This window comes from Symphalangus syndactylus, chromosome 8 (assembly GCF_028878055.3).
Source record: "Symphalangus syndactylus isolate Jambi chromosome 8, NHGRI_mSymSyn1-v2.1_pri, whole genome shotgun sequence".
In the NCBI taxonomy this organism is placed as follows: Eukaryota; Metazoa; Chordata; class Mammalia; order Primates; family Hylobatidae; genus Symphalangus; species Symphalangus syndactylus.
The window spans coordinates 36324082-36343649 of record NC_072430.2 but is presented as its reverse complement, the minus strand read 5'-3'; the positions used below and the strand labels follow the sequence as shown (position 1 = coordinate 36343649).

The 19568-nt window shown below is 37.5% G+C and overlaps 1 protein-coding gene across 7 annotated transcripts in view; it reads right to left on the bottom strand.

Moving 5' to 3' along the window:
• Positions 1-19568, bottom strand: part of CEP128 (centrosomal protein 128) — a 636715-nt gene that overhangs the window by 74012 nt on the left and 543135 nt on the right. For all 7 annotated transcript variants that reach the window (XM_063644064.1, XM_063644067.1, XM_055288555.2 and 4 more), the window contains one exon: positions 10889-10938. In XM_063644064.1, coding sequence (XP_063500134.1) covers positions 10889-10938 — 50 coding nt within the window. The remainder of the gene's footprint in view (positions 1-10888; positions 10939-19568) is intronic.

Genomic DNA, 19568 nt, shown 5'->3' with positions numbered 1-19568 from the left:
AGAAAAGTCTGATTACTCAAAATTATACTTTCTTTCCATTTACCAAATTATTTCAAATTCTACCAACAGAAATTTATTCTTTGAGGAAAAACCCCAAAAATTATTCTTATTAGACTCTCCCTATGCCAGTTAACAGTTAAACTAGTTCATTCTAAGCAGGGGTAAGCAAAGTCCAGGCAGGCACCTGTTTTTATAGGCCCATGAATTGAAAGTGGTCTTTACATGTTTATTTGGTTGAAAACAATCAAAGCAAGGATAATATTGCATAACATAAAAATACTCTAGACAGGTTGGTCAGCTTACATCCCTGTGAAGAGGTAACATTTGAGCTGAAACCTAAAAGAAGGAAATGAGCCAGCCACTGAAAGAGCTAAAGGAAAAGTATTACTGAGAGAGGCAGATGCAGAGATCCTGGGATAGGAATGGGTTCCCTTAATTTTAAGAACAAAAGGGACACTGGTATGTGTTACGGCTATTAATGAAAACATCCCTTTATATTACCAGTACCATAAAAATCAAAACTATTTATTGTAAGTTTAATTGCCAAAACTGCATTGGGTACTTTTAACATATGTTCTTTTTATTTATTTATTTATTTATTCGAGACTAAGTCTTGCTCTGTTGCCCAGGCTGGAATTCAGTGGCACAATCTTGGCTCACTACAACCTCCGCCTCCTGGGTTCAAGTGATTCCCCTGCCTCAGCCTCCTGAGTAGCTGGGACTACAGATGCACGTCACCACACCCAGCTAACTTTTTGTGTTTTAGTAGAGATGAGGTTTTACCATGTTGGCCAGGATGGTCTTGATCTCCTGACCTGGGGATCCACCCGCCTCAGCCTCCCAAAGTGCTGGGATTACAGGCGTGAGTCACCGTGCCCAGCCCATATGTTCTTATTTTTAATGTTCACAAAAACTTCCAGTAGGAGGGTATCATTAATTTCACTCATTTAAAGTCAGGAACATAGACTTCAAACACATTAAATGTGTTGAAGTCCACGTTGTGATTAAATGTGGGGGGTGGGGGAGGCTGGTCTGTAATCCAGCTCCATCTGACTCAAAACAGTCTATACTAACCTCAAAAACAAATTAAAAATCGTGTGTGTGTGTGTGTGTGTGTGTGTGTGTATTTTTTCTACTTAACAGCCCAGCAAAATGGAACTAATGGAAGTATCATATGCATACTCTTAGGTTTTATGAGCAAATAGACAATAAATTCTTTTTTTTATTAGCATCAGGACGACTTTGTGGTTTTCATGGTAGAGGTTAGGGGATGCACTGGGTAACTGCCCTGGAGCCTCTTCCTTAAAGTATGCCAAAACAGACTTCCAGAACCTCATTTTTAACGGACATTAGGTAACAGTGTAATAAAACATACTATATCAATAAAATTTAATGCCCAAATAAAAAAACATTATTTGCATACATTTTATATTTATTTCACTATATAATAAAGGGGCCATTATATTGTTGCCATATGCCTTTTCTAAGTAAGTTGCAACTCCTTACTTATTCTGGGTCTGACATCAGGGCAGCTGAAGCACATGCAGTCAATACCACTGGGGAACAGCACAAGAAAGGATTGAGGGAAGCAAAGATCTAAACTTAATTTGCTGTAATATTGTGCAGCTAAATGACACCTCTATTGTGCTGGTCCCCTAGTTGTTTTGGATCTGGACCGCAGGGGTTAGATTCATCACTGAGACCATATCTGGCCTCTGTGCTTCAATCCCTGTTTCAGTCGTGACCAATTTATTAGTTCTTTTCTCACAGTGAAATAAGAACTAGGGATTTCTATTACAACCAGAATGTAGCAAAGGCATGGAATCTCTTGTAGGTACTATTTTCTATTTTACTTTATGGGCAAATACAGAAATATTGCTAACAGACATTACATGTTATTTATTAACATGCTAGAAAGCCTTCACATATTTAAAAGTAAACATTAAACTTCTAACAAATTAAATCTAGAATAGTACATGTAATACAGAGACTCTGGAAAAGGAATGCACTTTAGAATCAATTTTTAAAAAGTAAAATAATCAACTGATTATAATAAAAGTAAAAAGTATAAGAGAAAATGCTTATTAGTCATTTTTCCAGCTCATTTTAGTTTTATGACTGTTAGCACAATTTAAAATTTATGGAAATGTTCTAATGTTGCCTTTAATTTTTTTGCCAGAATATTTTGAACTTAGTTGAAAACTGAAATTGATGAAGAAGGAAAAAAAATTGAAGAAATTGAAAGAAAAAGAGGCCAGGATCCTAAACAAATCAGAACAAAAAAAAGAAAGGTGAAGAGATTCTGTTTTTCATTGCTCTCGAGTTAAGTATAGTAGTATAGAAGCCAAGAAAGTTCAAAAACAAGTACTAGTTCTCTCACCGGCTGAGGAAGTATGAGTCTCAGCGACATTATCCATACAATTAGAATAGTAGTTATGTACCTTGGAGGATTGTTGCGAGTAATAATTTACATAGATTTAGCAGTTTTACCATAGTGTATGACACAAAGAATTGCTTGGTTTCATGTGTGACTTTTTCCCTCTCCTTTGACACACAGACCATCACCCTTTGGGCTGATTTAGCACAATCCTGATGGGAGTTAACAAGTGCTAAATAAGTATTTGTTAGTGGACGGAAGCATAAAATAAGTGAGTTTTCAAGATCCCAGACTGGGGAAATCCTCTGCAGTGTTTCTGCATATTCTGGAAAATCAGCTAGAGATTGGGCGGGGAGATGGCCTTAGAAGTGAGAACTACAGTTTCTTTTAATCATGTAGTATTAGTACTTAGGATCTCAGAGATTTGTTTCATGAGTCAATGGAAATGTGTTTCAACCAGAAAGGTATTATTGCTGAGCATTTATTTCCAAATCTGTTGCACGCTATAGTCATTACTTAGAATATTGCTTTTCACAATTGTCATTGTTATCCAGAGATAGACAATAACATGGATTAACATGGATATTTGCCCAAAGTGTGAGGTCTGTCTAGGGATGTGCTGTGAGAGGTATAAGCAATGTACTATAAAACATTATGGGGAATGATCTTGAAGTGATCACTCATGTTCTGCAACACAAATGAGATTGCCCCAAATTACAGGGTCCCCACTGACTCGAGACTGGCAAAAACTCCCAGATAAACTTAAGACTGAAACATCATAATGTGTTGAGATTTGAAAAAAACAAACAAAAAAAAAAAACAAAACACAAGAAAACATACACTGCTATCTACATTAAACCCCAATGTCCATGGAGCCCAGAGCTCACTCTTAACAGTTGAACCAAGGTATGTTTTCTGGAAGCGTTGCTTTTCCCAAAGTCAACTGTAAAGGGGATAGTGTATGAAGATGAGTCAAATCATCTTCCCCCTGGTGGGAGGAGTTTACCAATTCTGCAAAACACACCCAGGTCACTTTTTTTTTTTTTTTTTTTTTTTGACAGAGTCTTGCTCTGTTGGCCAGGCTGGAGTGCAATAGTGCGTTCTTGGCTCACTGCAACCTCCGCCTCTTAGGTTCAAGCGATTCTCCTGGCTCAGCCTCCTGAGTAGCTGGGATTACAGGTGTGGGCTACCAGGCCCGAATAATTTTTTGTATTTTTTCTTTTTTTTTTAGTAGAGACGGGGTTTCACCATGTTGGTCAGGCTGGTCTCAAACTACTGACCTCAGGTGATCCACCCACCTAGGCCTCTCAAAGTGCTGGGATTACAGGCATGAGCCACCTCGCCAGCCTTTTTTACTACTAGCTTTTTAAATAAACTTTCTGTCACAGAGAAATATTTGGGCTTTTGAGCTCAAAGACTATGCTTTGATTTTGCATTTTAACAATGTTTCCAAATGATGTGTGTTTTTTAAGAAGCTTTTTTAGAAGCTTGATTCAAGGAGACTGCTGAGTCCTGAAGACTTGTGCTTTTCATCCCATTGGATAAACAGAGCCAGGCACGTTTTTATATTTCTTTTATTCTCAAAGGAAATGACCTAGTCAATCAACTTCGATATATTCAGACACAAGAATACGTCTTTCGTAAGGTATTCTATTTTCAAGTTTTATACTGTCATAAATTTGGGATTAATATTAAGTTGCAAATTACAGGTAAAACAGAGTGACAAGGTTTAATGATCACTAAAATTTCAGTGGAATCCTTTTTACTGAGGGTGGGTCCCTGCTCTCATGAGGTCTCTTGATGCAGTAAATTGAAGGGTGAAGCCAACCTAATTGGCTGAGACCCTGTTTGACCCCAAGGCAGACTGCTAATGCGTTCCTTCTGGTGGAACTTTGTACCAAATTTAAGGTTGGTAAGCCTGTTCACCTTTTGAGAAAACAGAGATTTTAATGAGCTGTTAAGTCACCTCTGCCTGAAAGTGGCAAAGGGTGGCCCAACCTTCCATCCCCCCACAACACTGTATTTTGTTTTGTTTATGCCATTGCTTAGAACAATTATTTTTAAATTACATTTCAGAAGAAGACAGAGGTATGTAGTTATTTGCCTAAGCTTTGAGGAATGCACCTTGAGAAGAATACGTGGGTATGCATTACATTTTGGTTTCCAGAATAATAAAAGTTCTGTTATAACTCTCACGAGTCATCTTAGGGATGAGTAGGGACTGTATTACTTTCTAGTTTAATGAAACCTTAAACAGTTAATCCTAATTTATCAATTTATTCAAACTGAGATTTCTAAATATGTACTTTAGTATCTCCCAAGAAAATGGAAATTTCTGGGGAAATGAATTGCTTCAGTTCTTTCTGAGATACAGTGAGAGCGCAGAGCATTCCCTATCACCCTCATCCTTCTAAAGCAATTCCGAGGGAACTCTAAAAGGGACTCGCAGCTGCCCCACCCTGCATTTCCACCTGCAATCTCTAAAAGTACTGGTTATGGGCATTCTACAGTCTGGCAGAAAAGACTGACAGCAAAACCACAGAAATTATCCAGCTGGTCGATCAACAGCCCAGTTTCTCACATGGTTTCCTTACCAAGAGGATTAGCCATCTACTGGGTACTGAGAGGTTCATGTACTATCTTGCCAGCTTCTGGGAGGGTAATTTATTTGCTAATGACAGTTGCATTCTTTGGTGGCTTTTCCTGCCCAGTTTATCTCCAACTGTTGTGCCTGACAACTCTACACTGGCATTCTTTATAATACCCTAATATTAATATTTATTAGGCTTGTTCCAAAAGAACCAAGAAGGTATATTCTATTGTTTTCCTCGAAACACTGTGTTGCCATAGGCTACTCCATAAGTAGCTGAAATAAATAATAGCTGGGGAAAAGATTATCTTCTCCTTACTGCTCATTTCAAATATTTTTGCCTAAGCACTATTGAGGTGACAAAAACAAAATCTAACACCTGTCCCGCCACCCCTAAAACAGTACTAAAAAGAAAATCGAACCCTTCGAGTGGGAGATTCCAGACTATTTTTCAAAGCCAACTGATAGAGAAATTAAAAATGATTATGGGTCTTCTGAAAAACAGCATGGCACTAATGATATTTAATATCCTTCAGGCAGAGCTTCTGGAATGTCTCAGAAAAATCAGTCACTTAAATATATATATTCAAGGTTGTACATATTTTTATATATTTTATTATAGATTTATATAATACAATATTATATATAAATCTGTAATTAAAATATATATTATATGAAACATTCATATACATGTATATATACAAAATCTGTAAACCCACCATTAGAAATTAAGTAAACGAGTCAGTTCATTTCCAATAAAATTTCTAATAATACCAAATAATGTATCCAAAAATACTTGTGACAACATTTAGATTACAGGTCCTACAACTAAAATGTTTCCTTTCTCCTCCTAAAATAATGAGATTGATATTCAGATGTAGCCCAATAACCAATTTAATTATTGCCACATCATGACGTTTTTTTCGATTTTTCATTATATTTAGCAGCTGGCCAAAGACATAATACTACTTCCTTCAGCATAATCTGATGAAAATACGAATTCAAATTTCAGAGTTGACCATGGCAGGGGGGAAGGTAAGAGAAAGGGCAAGGGTAGAAGGTGGCGGAAGAGGGAAGGAGGAGCCCTGTGGGGGCAGAGACCTTCTCTGACTTGTTTATTGCTTTATCCCTAAGCATGCAGCATCATGTCTGACACATAGTAGGTGTAAACAGTCACTGTGTAGAATTAATATTTATTGCGACCTGTCAGGCACCAAAGTTTTCACATTTCTTATGGTAGCTAATTCTCTCAAGAGTCCTATGAAATCAGTATTATTATTATCCTTAATTTACAATATCTATATATTGTGCTGACACAAAGTAACCTACCAATGGCTTAGTATGAAAGGAAAATGAATAGTAAAAATTATGTTCATAATCATCTAGTTTTCACTCATTTCAAATAAAATGAAGAGAGATGACTGGAAGTTATCACATGACTCATTTCAAATAAAATGAAAAGAGAGATGACCAGTAAGCTATCACATGAGTAAGGGCACATGAGTTTTGCAGATACTCTGTTCAGTGACTGTCATAGGTAACACTGTGAAGCTTTCATAACTAAGCATGATACTAACTCTTGGTGTGTGCTGCATTTTAGGATTCAGAAAGCAACATGGGGAAGGGCGAACCAGGTAGACTGGTATTTAAAAAACTAAAAACACTAAACAGCAGCAACACCTACCACTATTAGCCATCAACAGCAAGGTGTCAAGTCACTGAACACAATTCAACTAAATTGAAGGAAAAATGGATTACCTTGTGTGTCTATTTTAAAGCTTCGGCTGATCTTGAGAGGAATAAAAAAGGGATTTGCTTGTTTCAATGTATCTCAAACTCATATGCAAATAAAACTCTGATACTGCACTACACATTTATAGTCAAAGACAATACTTTAAGAGGAGCAGCACACAATGTAACTGCAAATGAATGTCACACACACACACAAAAATAAGCCAGACAATGTTAAGCTCCAATGAAGAATTTTGGTAATTACAAGCTGTATTGTAAAAATCACTGTCAAATATGTTTGTCTCCATTGTTTGTGATTCCTCTTAAGATTGAAAACGCTCTCCTCCCTGCGGCTCCACTCCCCCTGCCGTTTTATCCTTTTCCACTGCTTACTACCACTCATGTGAAATTACTCCTGCGTGTGTGTGTGTGTGTGTGTGTGTGTGTGTGTGTGTGTGTGTGTGTCTGTGTCTATACAGGAATGGCAGAATTTGGATGTCTCTCCCCAAAAAATGAACTCTAGGACAGGACAGGGATTGGTGTTGTTTTTTAATGGGTGGATCTCGAGGAGACCCAGGAATAGGGGCTATATAAATAAGAGACCAGTAGGGTGGCATTCATTTGTTTATTTAGTAAACAAAAAATTACTGAGTACCCACTAAGATGAGGCACTGTGCTAAGTAGTGGACATCCGGAAAAGTGAAAGACATGAGAGTTGACTGACAGGTATGACAGGAAACTACAGTTCGTTGAAAGGTAAATTTTTGTTGTGAAACCTAAACCCCATAGCTAAATGGATCCAAGAATTTAACAAATACTTATTCAGTTCTGTTGATGATCTTCCCCTTGAAATATTCTTTTGCTAAACTTCATAACACTATGTGTTCCTGAAATTATTTCCTTTATGTCTTAGATTCCTTTGCAAGATTTTCATCCTTAGCCTGTTGTTTAAATGTTGGTGTTTCCTAGGGTTCTGGCCTAGGATTTCATTTCTCCTCATTCTAAATACTTCCCCTGGGAATTCACATTTGCTATATGACTTTTAGTATCATTTTTATGTTATGGACGACAGACATGATGGCATCAAATTCTGCATGTTCAGATCAAACACCTTCTGAGCTCCAGACTCAAATGAACCTCCCTTAACATTACCACCTGGACATTTCAAAATACCAAAAATTGAACTGATCAACTTTCTCCTATATCACTGAAGAGCACAACTATCTGTGAAGTTGCCGAATCGAGAAACCCAAGAATCATTCTTACTTAACTCCTTCCTTTTTACTTCCTAACAACCAATCTCAAAGTTCCATGGACTTTACATTCTAAAACATATTAAGAAGTCACCCACTCCTCTTCATGCTCTCTGCTGCCACCCAATCCAGGTCACCATCATCTCTTGCCAAGAGTCTCACAAATGTCTGCTTAATTGGTCTCCCTGGTTTCAATCTTGCCTGCCTCTAATTATTTTTCACGTTACAGCCAGGTATCTGTTTAAAATGCAGATTTACTATATTGTTCTCTTATTTAAAACTCTTTTCCAATTTCTCATATACCGAAGGTGAAGTCCAAACTCCTCCACAAGGTCCTTTAGACCTCTGTTTACTTAAAAAATTCTCATTTTGCTGCCCCTCTCTCAGATGCTACATTCCAACATACTGAACTTTCAGTTCCTTAAACGTGAAACTGTGCTCTTTTATCCTAGGCCTTCCCCTATCCTTTCCACTGCCGAAAACTTTTATCTTCACTGTAAACTTGCCTAGCTAACTCCTAGTTATCCTTCCAACATTGGCTTTCTCTGGGAAGCCTACTTGGATTGCCACCCCACTCCAGTTTAACCTACCTCAATTGTACTTAATTCCCTGTCAGTTCTGCCAACCTACCCTTACCTATGACAAACAAGGACAGATGTTCTTATATGTTCCCACGGTCACTTATACTTTTCCTTTAATATGGTTTTTGAGTATTTTATTATAAACACTGATTTTTATAGTCTTCACTAACTATAATATAGAGGGCAAGAAGCCATCTAGTACACACAGCTTGCCTTTGTATCCCTAGCACCTAGTACAGTGGTGTGCACAGAATTGGTGCTTGGTAAGTGTTTGTTCAATGAGTAAATGGAGTACCTCATTTACAGGAAATGGGAAAGGGTTTAGAGCTAAATAAAACACCCCCTACCCCTAAGGAGAATAACATGAAATGCAGAATGTCTGTTATACATAATTATAAGATGATAATGAGTAAATAAAATTGACTCCAATTTGGATACATGAGGATGTGCTAACATTGTAAATTGGAATTAAATATTTAGCTCTCCCTCTGAGATCATCTAATCCACACTAAAAACTTCTGGAAGACAGTTTTATGATTTTCCACTACAGATGAGAAAATAGGCACAGCAAAGTTAATTGAGTTATCCAAGGTTACCCAGGGAATCAGAAACACAGCCAGGTACTATTGTGTCATTGTAGGATTTCAGCCTATATACTTGAATAGTATTCTTCAAACTATCACCTCTGATAATCATATGTGAATATAGAAACTCAGGAATATAGGCACTTTTCCAAGGATTTTCCTCTAGCTTTTAACATTAAAGGCTTTCTGTGATATGCTTCTGTACTCTTGTGCATTCCGAGAGTTCCTTCTTTATTCATAATAAGAGTGTTAATATCAGGCACTAGTTACCATTACAAAGTGTCAACATTTAACTCTTCTGCTCTGGGACATCATATTACACATTCTCCAACTATAAATGTCCGTAGCTAGTTGGCTGGTGCATTCTATTGCACTGGATGGACATTTCAGTAGAAAATGCTGCCAGTATTTAATAAACATTTGAGAAGCAACATAGGCTATTAAATTTAATGAGATTACTAGTTCCAACATTTGTACTGTGAAAGAAAAAACTACTTGTGCTGCCATTTCAAAAGGCCAGATATATACTCAATAAGTATGTTTATATATGTTATTCTGGGTAAACAAAACACATAACCACAATGCCTAAAAAAGACTTTCTCAATATACACATTTAGTGTACAAAGAGCTATGCTTTTTATAACAAGCATTGCTGATATTAGTTTCACAGAGATAGGCAGGTCAAGTATACACTTGAGATTCTTCCTAGCCCCAGACTGGACTAACCAATGCTCTTTTTTATTTTTATACCTGAATATAGTACAAGATGTTAAAATATCTAATCTGTACAAAACTGCAGCTAACATGTACCACTTTTATTGGATGTATAAACTATGCTTCCTCTGCATTTTCAGATCAATTATACAATTTTCTCTTAATGGATATACCATCAGGTAGAAGAATCCCCAATCACAGCACACTTCCCTTGCTCTTTGGACTTTACGTGGCCTATCTTTCATTTGCCAAAAGCAAACATCTTTACCCTGAAAGCACTCTAATCAGCTCATGACATCACTCTCCACTCTTGCCTTGTAGCTCCAGGCCCATGAAGAACTCTCAATGTCCAAAGTATTTACTGTTCTTAGTCCCCAGTGTGACATTAAGTGAATTGGTTCTGTCATGGGAATATAACTGATTATGTTTCCCCTAATAAAGACAGACACTTGAGTTACCCATTTGTAAGTCAGCCCAATGTGAAAAGGAGAGAGAACTTCTGTCAGATGCCAACTTCACATCCATTGCTCATATCATGGAAGTGTCAACTAAAATTCGAGTGGAATCTTTCTAACACAATTTTCCAGCCCAAGAAATGTGAATAAACCTATTGTGAATTGAGAGCCTGTACAAGGCAATCTTAAGCTCTATTTATGTGTTAATTGGTTGGTCACTGGTAGATGACACCCATGGGGTCAGAATACTTTTGACTTTCACTTGAAAATGTAGATTCCATGAATTCATCCTCATTCATCAGTCCTGTTTTGAGGGAAGTGACTATGAAAGGATACTGCCTTCATTTCCTAATGCTGCAGTTCCTATCATGTTATACCAAGGAATAAAATTTCCTATCAAAAGTAGCATAGAGGCTGATTTGGCTTCCTGCTTTAGATCTGTGCTCTCAGAGACTTCTAAAGGAAGCAAATTCCAACTTCATAGTTCTGACATTGTCCTTGTTACCCTAGCTATACCAGTGTGAACGTGACAATAATAAAGGATAAAAGAGCAAAAAGCAAATGTTTTCATACCAAGGATTCTTGCCCTATTTAAGAATTTACCTGCAGAGATCCCATTTCTTCATCTTTTCTTTGGGTCTCTTCGAGTAGATCTGTAATAAGAAAGTAAAACACCCATCAAAATACAATGTAAAAATGAGTTGCCTCTTATCATCAAATGCAATTCAGCCAGTAGCTTGTATAAACTGTTGCCTGAGAAGAGAATTTAATGTTTAAGTGTGAGAAGCAATGTAAAAGAAACACCCTCTGATCCCAACTGAGGACATGGCAGAGCACTGGAGCCTGCCAACTCTAAGCTAGCTGAGAAGGCCTGGGACATCTCTCAGCTTTACCTGACATACCAAAGATGATATCAAATCAATTAAAAATCTGTAATCATACCAATATTTTAGGAATTTGGTCTCATGCTTATGTAACTCAATGCAACACAAAATTTCCTTTAGAAAAAAAGAAAAGCCTTTTTCTTTTGAAAGAAAAATTAAAAAAAAAACCACTTGCCCTTAAAATAAGCTCCCAAGCCAAGTTCTGCCCCTACAGTCAATTTTTATAACCAAATTAAAACACCCTGGAATAATAGGTGTTATTAACGGAAGTGGAACACCACCTCATCCATAAAGTCTTATTAATTATCATTTCACACAGAGAGGGTGGGATGCATTGAAGCTACATTTGACTAAGAGTTTGGCACCATCCCAGAGAAATTAGTGGTTGGAAGGGAAGGTCCTCAACTGAAGAGAGCTCTGTCTTAATGCATGTATACAGCCATGGTGTCTCAGTGCCCTACATTAACTTATGAACTTGCTATTAAGAAAACATATTTTCTGCCTGCAGCTATACCACCCTGTGCTATGATCTTATTATATCTCACAAACCTAAAGAGGAGGCTGAGTCAGAACTTGGATGAAAACTGGCAAGAAACCCCTATAGCAGTGTATATTAATATGAGTATTTGCCTTACTCTTTCATTGATATAGCTTACCAAGAGACTATGTTACATAAAAGGAAAATATGTTACAGAAGTCTAATATGTATCCCAGAAAGGCAAACTCAAATGTTTTAGCAAGTGCTATATTAGATATAGCAGGAAACAGTCATATAGTAGAGTGACAAAGTCATGCTTGGTGTGTTGTAACAGGGCAGGCAATACACCAAAATTTCAGGAGACCCGGCCAATGACAGAACTGATGGTGATGACCCTTTGAGGCTGCACAGCTAAGAGGGTTACAAATGAGTGGTAAGCAATCTCCTGAAGACACAACAGGCTGGGATTAAGGATAAGAGATTGTTTCTATTCTGTATGCTGTAGAGGAACTGACTTTGGCTCCCAAAACCTCCCTTAATCAGATACGTGAAAAAAGTAAAAAGAGCAGGTGAGTGTTTTGGGGTGTATTTTTAAAGGGGTTTTGATTGGCATATCAGGTTCTTTAGCTATAAGATACAGAAACCAACTTGGTGTATGGAAGATTGTTTAAGTGCCCTCAATCATTCCTCTTCCTGAATCCTCACTCATTTGCATTGTGGCACTGTAGCTACTTCCATCAAGAGGCCATACACATCTGCTTCACTTCTTGCATCTGGGCTGGCCTCCTGACTTGATTTGGTGAATAGAATATAGCTGAAGTAACTCTGTTTCAGTCTGGACTGAGGCTTTAAGAGGCCTCACACATTTCCACTTTTTCACTTGGAACCCTGTCACTGACATCTGAATAGGCCCAGGCCAACCTGCTAGATGACAACAGACACATGGTCTAGGACTCTTCCCACCTCTGTCACCCTGCAGGTTGCCCCAGCTGCCAGCCAGCAAATGCCCAGAAGCAGAGTTGCCCAGTTGATCTGAGGATGACTACAGATGTCAACTGTAGTCAACTGATGTCAACTAAGACCAGACAAACTACCCAGCTGAGTCCATTGTCAACTCCAGTTCACAGAACCAGGAGCTAAATAAATGGAATTTTGGAGTGGTTTGGTAGCCAGGACTTGCCAACTGATAGCAACGAGATGCTATTTGAATAACATGTATTTAGAACTTATTAGAAGGATATAGAGGTAACTAATAGATGCACTGGAAAAGAGGATCCCAAATCTGAAGGGAATAACAACTAGAGCAGGTCTGGATGGGTCGAGATGTAGGTAGCAGGAGCTAATGAGCATTTTCTTCTGAGTTCCTCTAAACTATATGTCATTCCACTCAAGATGAAACTTCATAAAGAGAACAGCTACTGAGCCTGGCTTAGATCTCTTGCCTACTGCTTGGCTAGGGGAAAGTATGGAGTACTTTCATTGATAATCCCAAAAGGATTGGACTAAGAATAGAAAGAATAGTTTCCAAATGCAAAATTAGGGTTAGAGGAGGAAGGATGGACATGAGACAGGCCAAAAGAAAAGATTTCTACACCATCTGGTTTCAGTAAACTGTGTCCTTACTCCAATTCTCTTCAGTATTTGTGAGATATAAGATCACTGCTGTGTTCCTATAAGGATGTGGCTACTTAGCTCCATTACTTCTGGATATTAGGAGGTTCTCAGAGCTGGGCCCTTTGTAATCAATTACATTGTTTAATGGTGCAGTGTAACCGGAGTGATTATATAGTGGTGTTCATCAACCACAAAAGAAAACTATTCTTGTTCCTCCAGAGTCAACTTAGTATGGCAACTCCAAACACCTTAGATAAAACTTACTGGATCAATAATGAGTGTCAGATCTTTTATGCAGCCAAACACAACTCACTCGTCTGATAAAATATAGATGGAAAGAAGTCCAGTCTACTCACAGAACTTCATAAAATTATAGGAACTTAAAAATTATGTTCTCAGTTTTCGCCAAATACATACGGGTCATACTACTCTTCCAACAAATCTGATGCCAATGACAATGCTTGACTTGGGATGGCTGAATAAGAATAACCAAAGAATTCCTAGAATTTTAAATTTTAAATAAATATTCTCCCTGACTGACCACCTTGTATAAAGGGTATAAGCAGACACCTGTTTGGTTTTTATTTTTTTTCCTTTGTGCCACATATCTTCCCTTTGAGAACTCCTGTTCCTCTTTTCCACATGATTTCCGTGAAACTTTTGGTCAAGAGGCCTAACTAACCTTTCCTGCTGCAAAAGCAGGTCATGGCCCAGACTAGCAAGTCAGAGCATCTTATTCCCCTGAGCATATGAGCTAAGCAACACCAGAGGTGTCCTTTTAGAGGATTAATGTGGATGCCAGGAGATAAATTTTCTCCTTCTGAAGCCACAGTTTATATTAGCCTGGTGTTTCGAAGTCTGCATTTTCTACTATGTTGAAGAGAACTTATTAAGCAATGAGGCTGGCAAAGAAGAAATGAGAGCCAAGAAAGAGAGAATTGCTTGAGGACTACATCCACCCTTGACTGAAGCCCACAAACCTCCTGGACTTCCAATACATAATTCTTCTTCTATTCTTTCTTAAATTAGCTTTTGTTGGATTACTGCCATTTTTTAAAGTCTCTAGGGATGTGGTTGTATTGAACCTTCTTATCTCTATTCAGAAACCTAGAGAACTTAAGAGTTGAGAAGAACTTTCTAGTCCACCTTAAAATGTTTCATCCTACAACAAATATATGAAGACATGAGACTCAAAGAAATGCAAATGGTTTGGCTGAGATCACCTAGTTAGTACAAAGCCACTTCTAGAGCTTTGCTCTCCTATCATCCTGCTCTGTCTAATCATGCTCTCATTTGTACCTCTCAATACTTAATTGCACCCTTCTTCATACTGATTTAAAAATAAAATACACACTTGTCGTATTCTTCTGACCTGCTTTAAAAGTTCTCTGATGTCAACAATCAGGGTGTCCATGACTTTTTTTTTTTTTTTTTTTTAGACAGTGTCTCATCCGATGCCCAGACTGGAGTGCAGTGGCGCGATCTCAGCTCACTGCAACCTCCACCTCCTGGGTTCAAGCGATTCTCCTGCCTCAGCCTCCTGAGTAGCTGGGATTACAGGCACCAGCCAGCACGCCTGGCTACTTTTTATATTTTTAGTAGAGACGGGGTTTTATCATGTTAGATGGGCTGGTCTTGAACTCCTGGCCTCAAATGATCCACCCGCCTCGGCCCCCAAAAGTGCTGAGATTACAGGTGCGAGTCACTGCCTCTGGTCCATCCATATTTTACATCCACAGTCTCCTTAACTACTGCCTTTCTATCTTTGATATTTAACTTATTCCCCAAAATTGCTCAATCCACCTACACCATTGCTGTATGCCACTGCTCACTCGTCAGGTGCATTGTTCAAGCACATGCATCTGGAATGATGAACAGGGTTATTAACCTGTGCTGATGAAATATGGCCACTGGGCATCGCTGGGAAGCACCACTCTATGCAAACGGACAAAACACGAGAGAATATAGGTGAGACCCCTAGAGAGTTGAAGTGACTTAATACTGTGATAACAGTGTGATTAGTATCTCTCATTATAATGAACAATCTTGTTGTTTGTTCTTATCAGCATGGAAAGAGCTGAAGGGCTGCTCTGCTCCCTTGCTCACCACTGACATGTTCGTGTTTTCTTTTATTATTCTCTGGTTTGCTGTTCCATACAAATAGCAACTCAACTACCATGTAAATTGCTGTGGTGAAATTTGCTTCCATCAACATTAGTTAATGAAAGATCTTTGGTAAAAAGGGCAGCAGCCCTGTGTATTTTCCTTGGATTGGTTCCAATTTTTTAAATGAGCTGATACTTATTGTGACATAAAGTCATTAGAGGGAGAAAAAACCATATAAAAAAGCAGAACATCATGGATGAGAATTGGATGATCCAGCTGTCCTGTTTTGTTTTGTTTCTGCTTTACATTTCTCTGGCACACTTAGGGTTAATATATCACGACCAAGTTTTTGACTAAGATAGTTTTATATCTCTTCCTCTGCAGTCTTTGCAACCAGTGATCTGGCTGTTTAAGGAGGTTTGACACTTTTTAATGTTGATTTTGGTTTCTGGTAGCCAAGAAGCAGATAGATTGTTTGTTTATTTTTAAAAGGTGAGTCATGTCCAGGTGTGTATGAGCAATTACATCCATCTAGTAACTTGAACCTTCCTAGGAAGACTGAAGATCAAACTGAGAAATGACTATTTTTTTCTTCAACCATTCCTACAAAATGCCTCATCCATATTACAACTCAGCCCAGCTGATAACGGAGAGAAAGTTATAGAAACAGAGGCTTCTGACACAGCAACATTTATAACAACAGCACTGGGCAGAGTAACATTGGCAGCAGCAGAATATGTTGAGTTACTGATTGCAGTTTAGAGAAAAGCATTTAGCTCTGGCTCTTGTAACTTACTATAATTCAGTGCTCCTGTCCAGTGTTCCTCTATGTGTCTCGACATTTACCAAACACAATAGATAATGCAAATTCTCAAAATAATTCAATATTTTATTAAAAAGTAAATTTATATTTCTATTTGTGAATAGATTCATATATTTGAATATATTCATATATTCATATATTTGATTCATAATTTCATATAACAAAATTCATCAGATAAAGCAGCACATTACCACCCTTACGAGCCTATAAATGATGGACTTAGCCTTCTACCATTCCATTCCGGATACTCAAGACATTAGCTACATGCCAAAGATAACGGGTCAGTTTCTCTTTTTCTTCCTTAGCTACCTAGTTATTGGAATCATTGACATTTTAGGGACAAGAGAACACAGAAATAATCTAATCCTAGGGTTGCTTTATTTTTTTCCTAAAGAAGTACAATTCTGTCTTATAAGGGAAATCATATATACTTTCTAATGTAAATTATACATAGGTAATTTAAAAAGCTGAGAAGGAGCTGCTTTTAAGGAAATAGAAGTGGAGGGCCTGGGGGCCAGCCCACCAAGCTCCTTCCTATCTTTGGGTAGACCCCTGTGGTGGCATGGTGAAGCCACAAAGCTCCAAATTATCCTCACTGAAAGCTACTGATCTAATCTAGTGTCCTGGGGTTACACAGTGGAGGACTGAGTTCTGAGATCAAATGCCTCTGTCAATGTCACATAGCTGGCTAATGGTGCATCAGTCTGAGCCCAAGGCTTTTGAATTGGACCAGGGTCCAGTATTTTTTTTTTCTTTACACAAAAGTGACTGCCCTGCTATGACTTTCAAGATTTGTACTGAAATGACACAGTATTCCAATGCCTATATATTTTCTAATACCTCTCCAAAGAGGAACAAAAGAAAACTTTGTTAAAGCACTTGTGTAACATCGACAATCTGTGGGAAGACCTACAGTTACCAACTGTCCATGTTAAAATTCCTCAGTTTTGGGAGATGACATCCAAAAATACGGCTATGATGGAAAACAAATACCTAGACACTTGAGAAGGCAGTTGTTTCAGCAAGATATATTCAATATACAGCATCCAGAAGATTTCACAAAATCAAACAGCAACACAAAATCTGTTTCAGTGAATGATAGTTTCTCAGCTTAATACAAGATTTGCCAGCAAACGTTTTTCCTATTTTATTATACTAGTAAAGAAAAATAGAATAAAGGTATAACAATATGACTATATTAGCTCAAATACCTAAACAACAATCAAATGTGTTGGGCTTTCAGTTAATATATGTAAAACATTTAAAATAGTGCTTGGTATATAAGAAGCATTATATATGTATTAGCTCTCAGTATTATTTTTTTTAATCACCCTTAAATATCTCTGCTAAAATCAGGAAAATGTGTAAAACAAACAGTTGTAATTTAAAACAAACAAGCAAAAAAGGCCTATTAGTAAACTGCTTTTAGACATCATCCATTATAAGTAGCTACATTATTTAGAACTCTGCCATATCTACTGCCACCCACTGGTACATATCTGGATACACCACAATGAGTTAAGAGTTTTCTCATCCGGCCTTACCACAGAAAACACACAGGTTAAAATGAACAACAACATTCAAAAAGTATGGCTATCCCTTGTGGTTCATCTCAGACACTGAAACAACATGCTGGTCTACAGATGGAGCCCAGTTGGTCCAATAAATGAAAGGTTTATAGTCCACTGTCTGTCTTGGGTATGTGGTAAAACATCCAAATACAGGTACTCATGTTTTTCTTTGATGTTAATTCATTTCTGGTGAAACTTTCCACTTCGACAACCTTAGAGATTTAAAACCACTTGCCACAAAACTGTTACAGTACAGAAAATAGCATAATAATCTACCCCATTCCACCTCATTCTTGAGTCTGGCACTGACAAACATCCTGATATAGAATGAAAGTTCTGACTCAGTCAACAATTAAGTTTTTTGTCATTTCTATTGGTAACATGAGCAGAGAAAGTAAGAACATATTCAGTAGGAAACACACCACTGTTCTAAATTGGCCTATGGGTGGCCTTGGCCAAAATGAGCAAGAGAAGTTTATGATCCATTGTAAACATTATTTCAAGAATAAGTTTCATAGCTGAAACCCAGGCATAAAATCATTTTTCTCCCCAAATGTACTCTGCATTACATTCACCTAATGGGAAGTTTGCTTTCATTTAAATTACTCGGGCTGGGAGAAAGCTCATCCTATGCTCTGTTCTTGTTCTAGACTCATAAGGTCAACTGGGTATACATTTTGGGGCTCAGAGAAGTGCTGGGTATTTGACTTACTCTTTGATCACCTCTTCTTTACAGAAGCTACAAAAGTTTGTGCTGGTTTCTTGAGGTACCTACTACTGAACCAGATCTACACTTCTCAGGCCTTGTAGATTCCTGAGTCTACTCTAGATCAAAATGAAATTTGAAGTTTTTAGTGAATTTTTTTTTCTAGTTTCTGCAATTCTTGCATTCTAAGAGTAAAACAGACCTCAGAAGTGGAATAATGGTATGACATATATCAGTGATGTGCACTTAGTTACAGGGTACAGCTCAATGTCAAATACCAACTGTTTCCTCTGGCAATCCACACACAGACAGTATGTACCCATGTATTTATATCTGGTACATCACAATGTAAATATATCCTGGGCTTAAATAGAGACATTTTATTTCAACTTATTCCTCATAAATATCAGTATTTCCTACCAAATTTGGCCTAGTATATTGATATATTCTCTCAGGGAAGTAAATGATTAGAGATAGTTTTAAGGTATATATGATATACATACAAAACTTTTGATAGTAAAGGAGATACAACTGAAAATTTTGAAAAATTCTGAAATTTAAATCTTGAGTTTTAAACTTGATTGGTCAACAAATCTTAAACTACTAAAAGAAGTCCAAGTTCAGACATATGGTGTTTAATTGTTGCCCCATCCCCTCCCCACTTTGAGGCCATTTTAAAGATGAATTATTACAGCTCAGCTCTATCCAAAGTGTTTGCATCTTAAAAAATCATTTCCTTAAAAACTTAATGTTAAGATTTTTACATAAAAACATTATGTTTTCATTCAGTGAGCTTTTAAAAAAAGCATGGGACTTTTACTAAATTTTAGAAATATTTTTGCTATAACTCCAGGTGGGCAAATGGCTTAAATCCTCTTTGTCTCAGTCTCCTCATCCACAAAGCTTCAAAACACATTGAGTGTTATCTCACTTCATGAAGTAGCCATGAGGAAGAAAATGGGATAAGAAAGAAAGTGGGAATTAAGGTAGTTAATCAGATATCTTTAAAATAAAGATTACCCTAATTACCCATGTGGGTCCAACGTAATCAGAAGACACTGTGAAAAAGACTCAAGTGGTCCTTACTGATTTTGAATATAG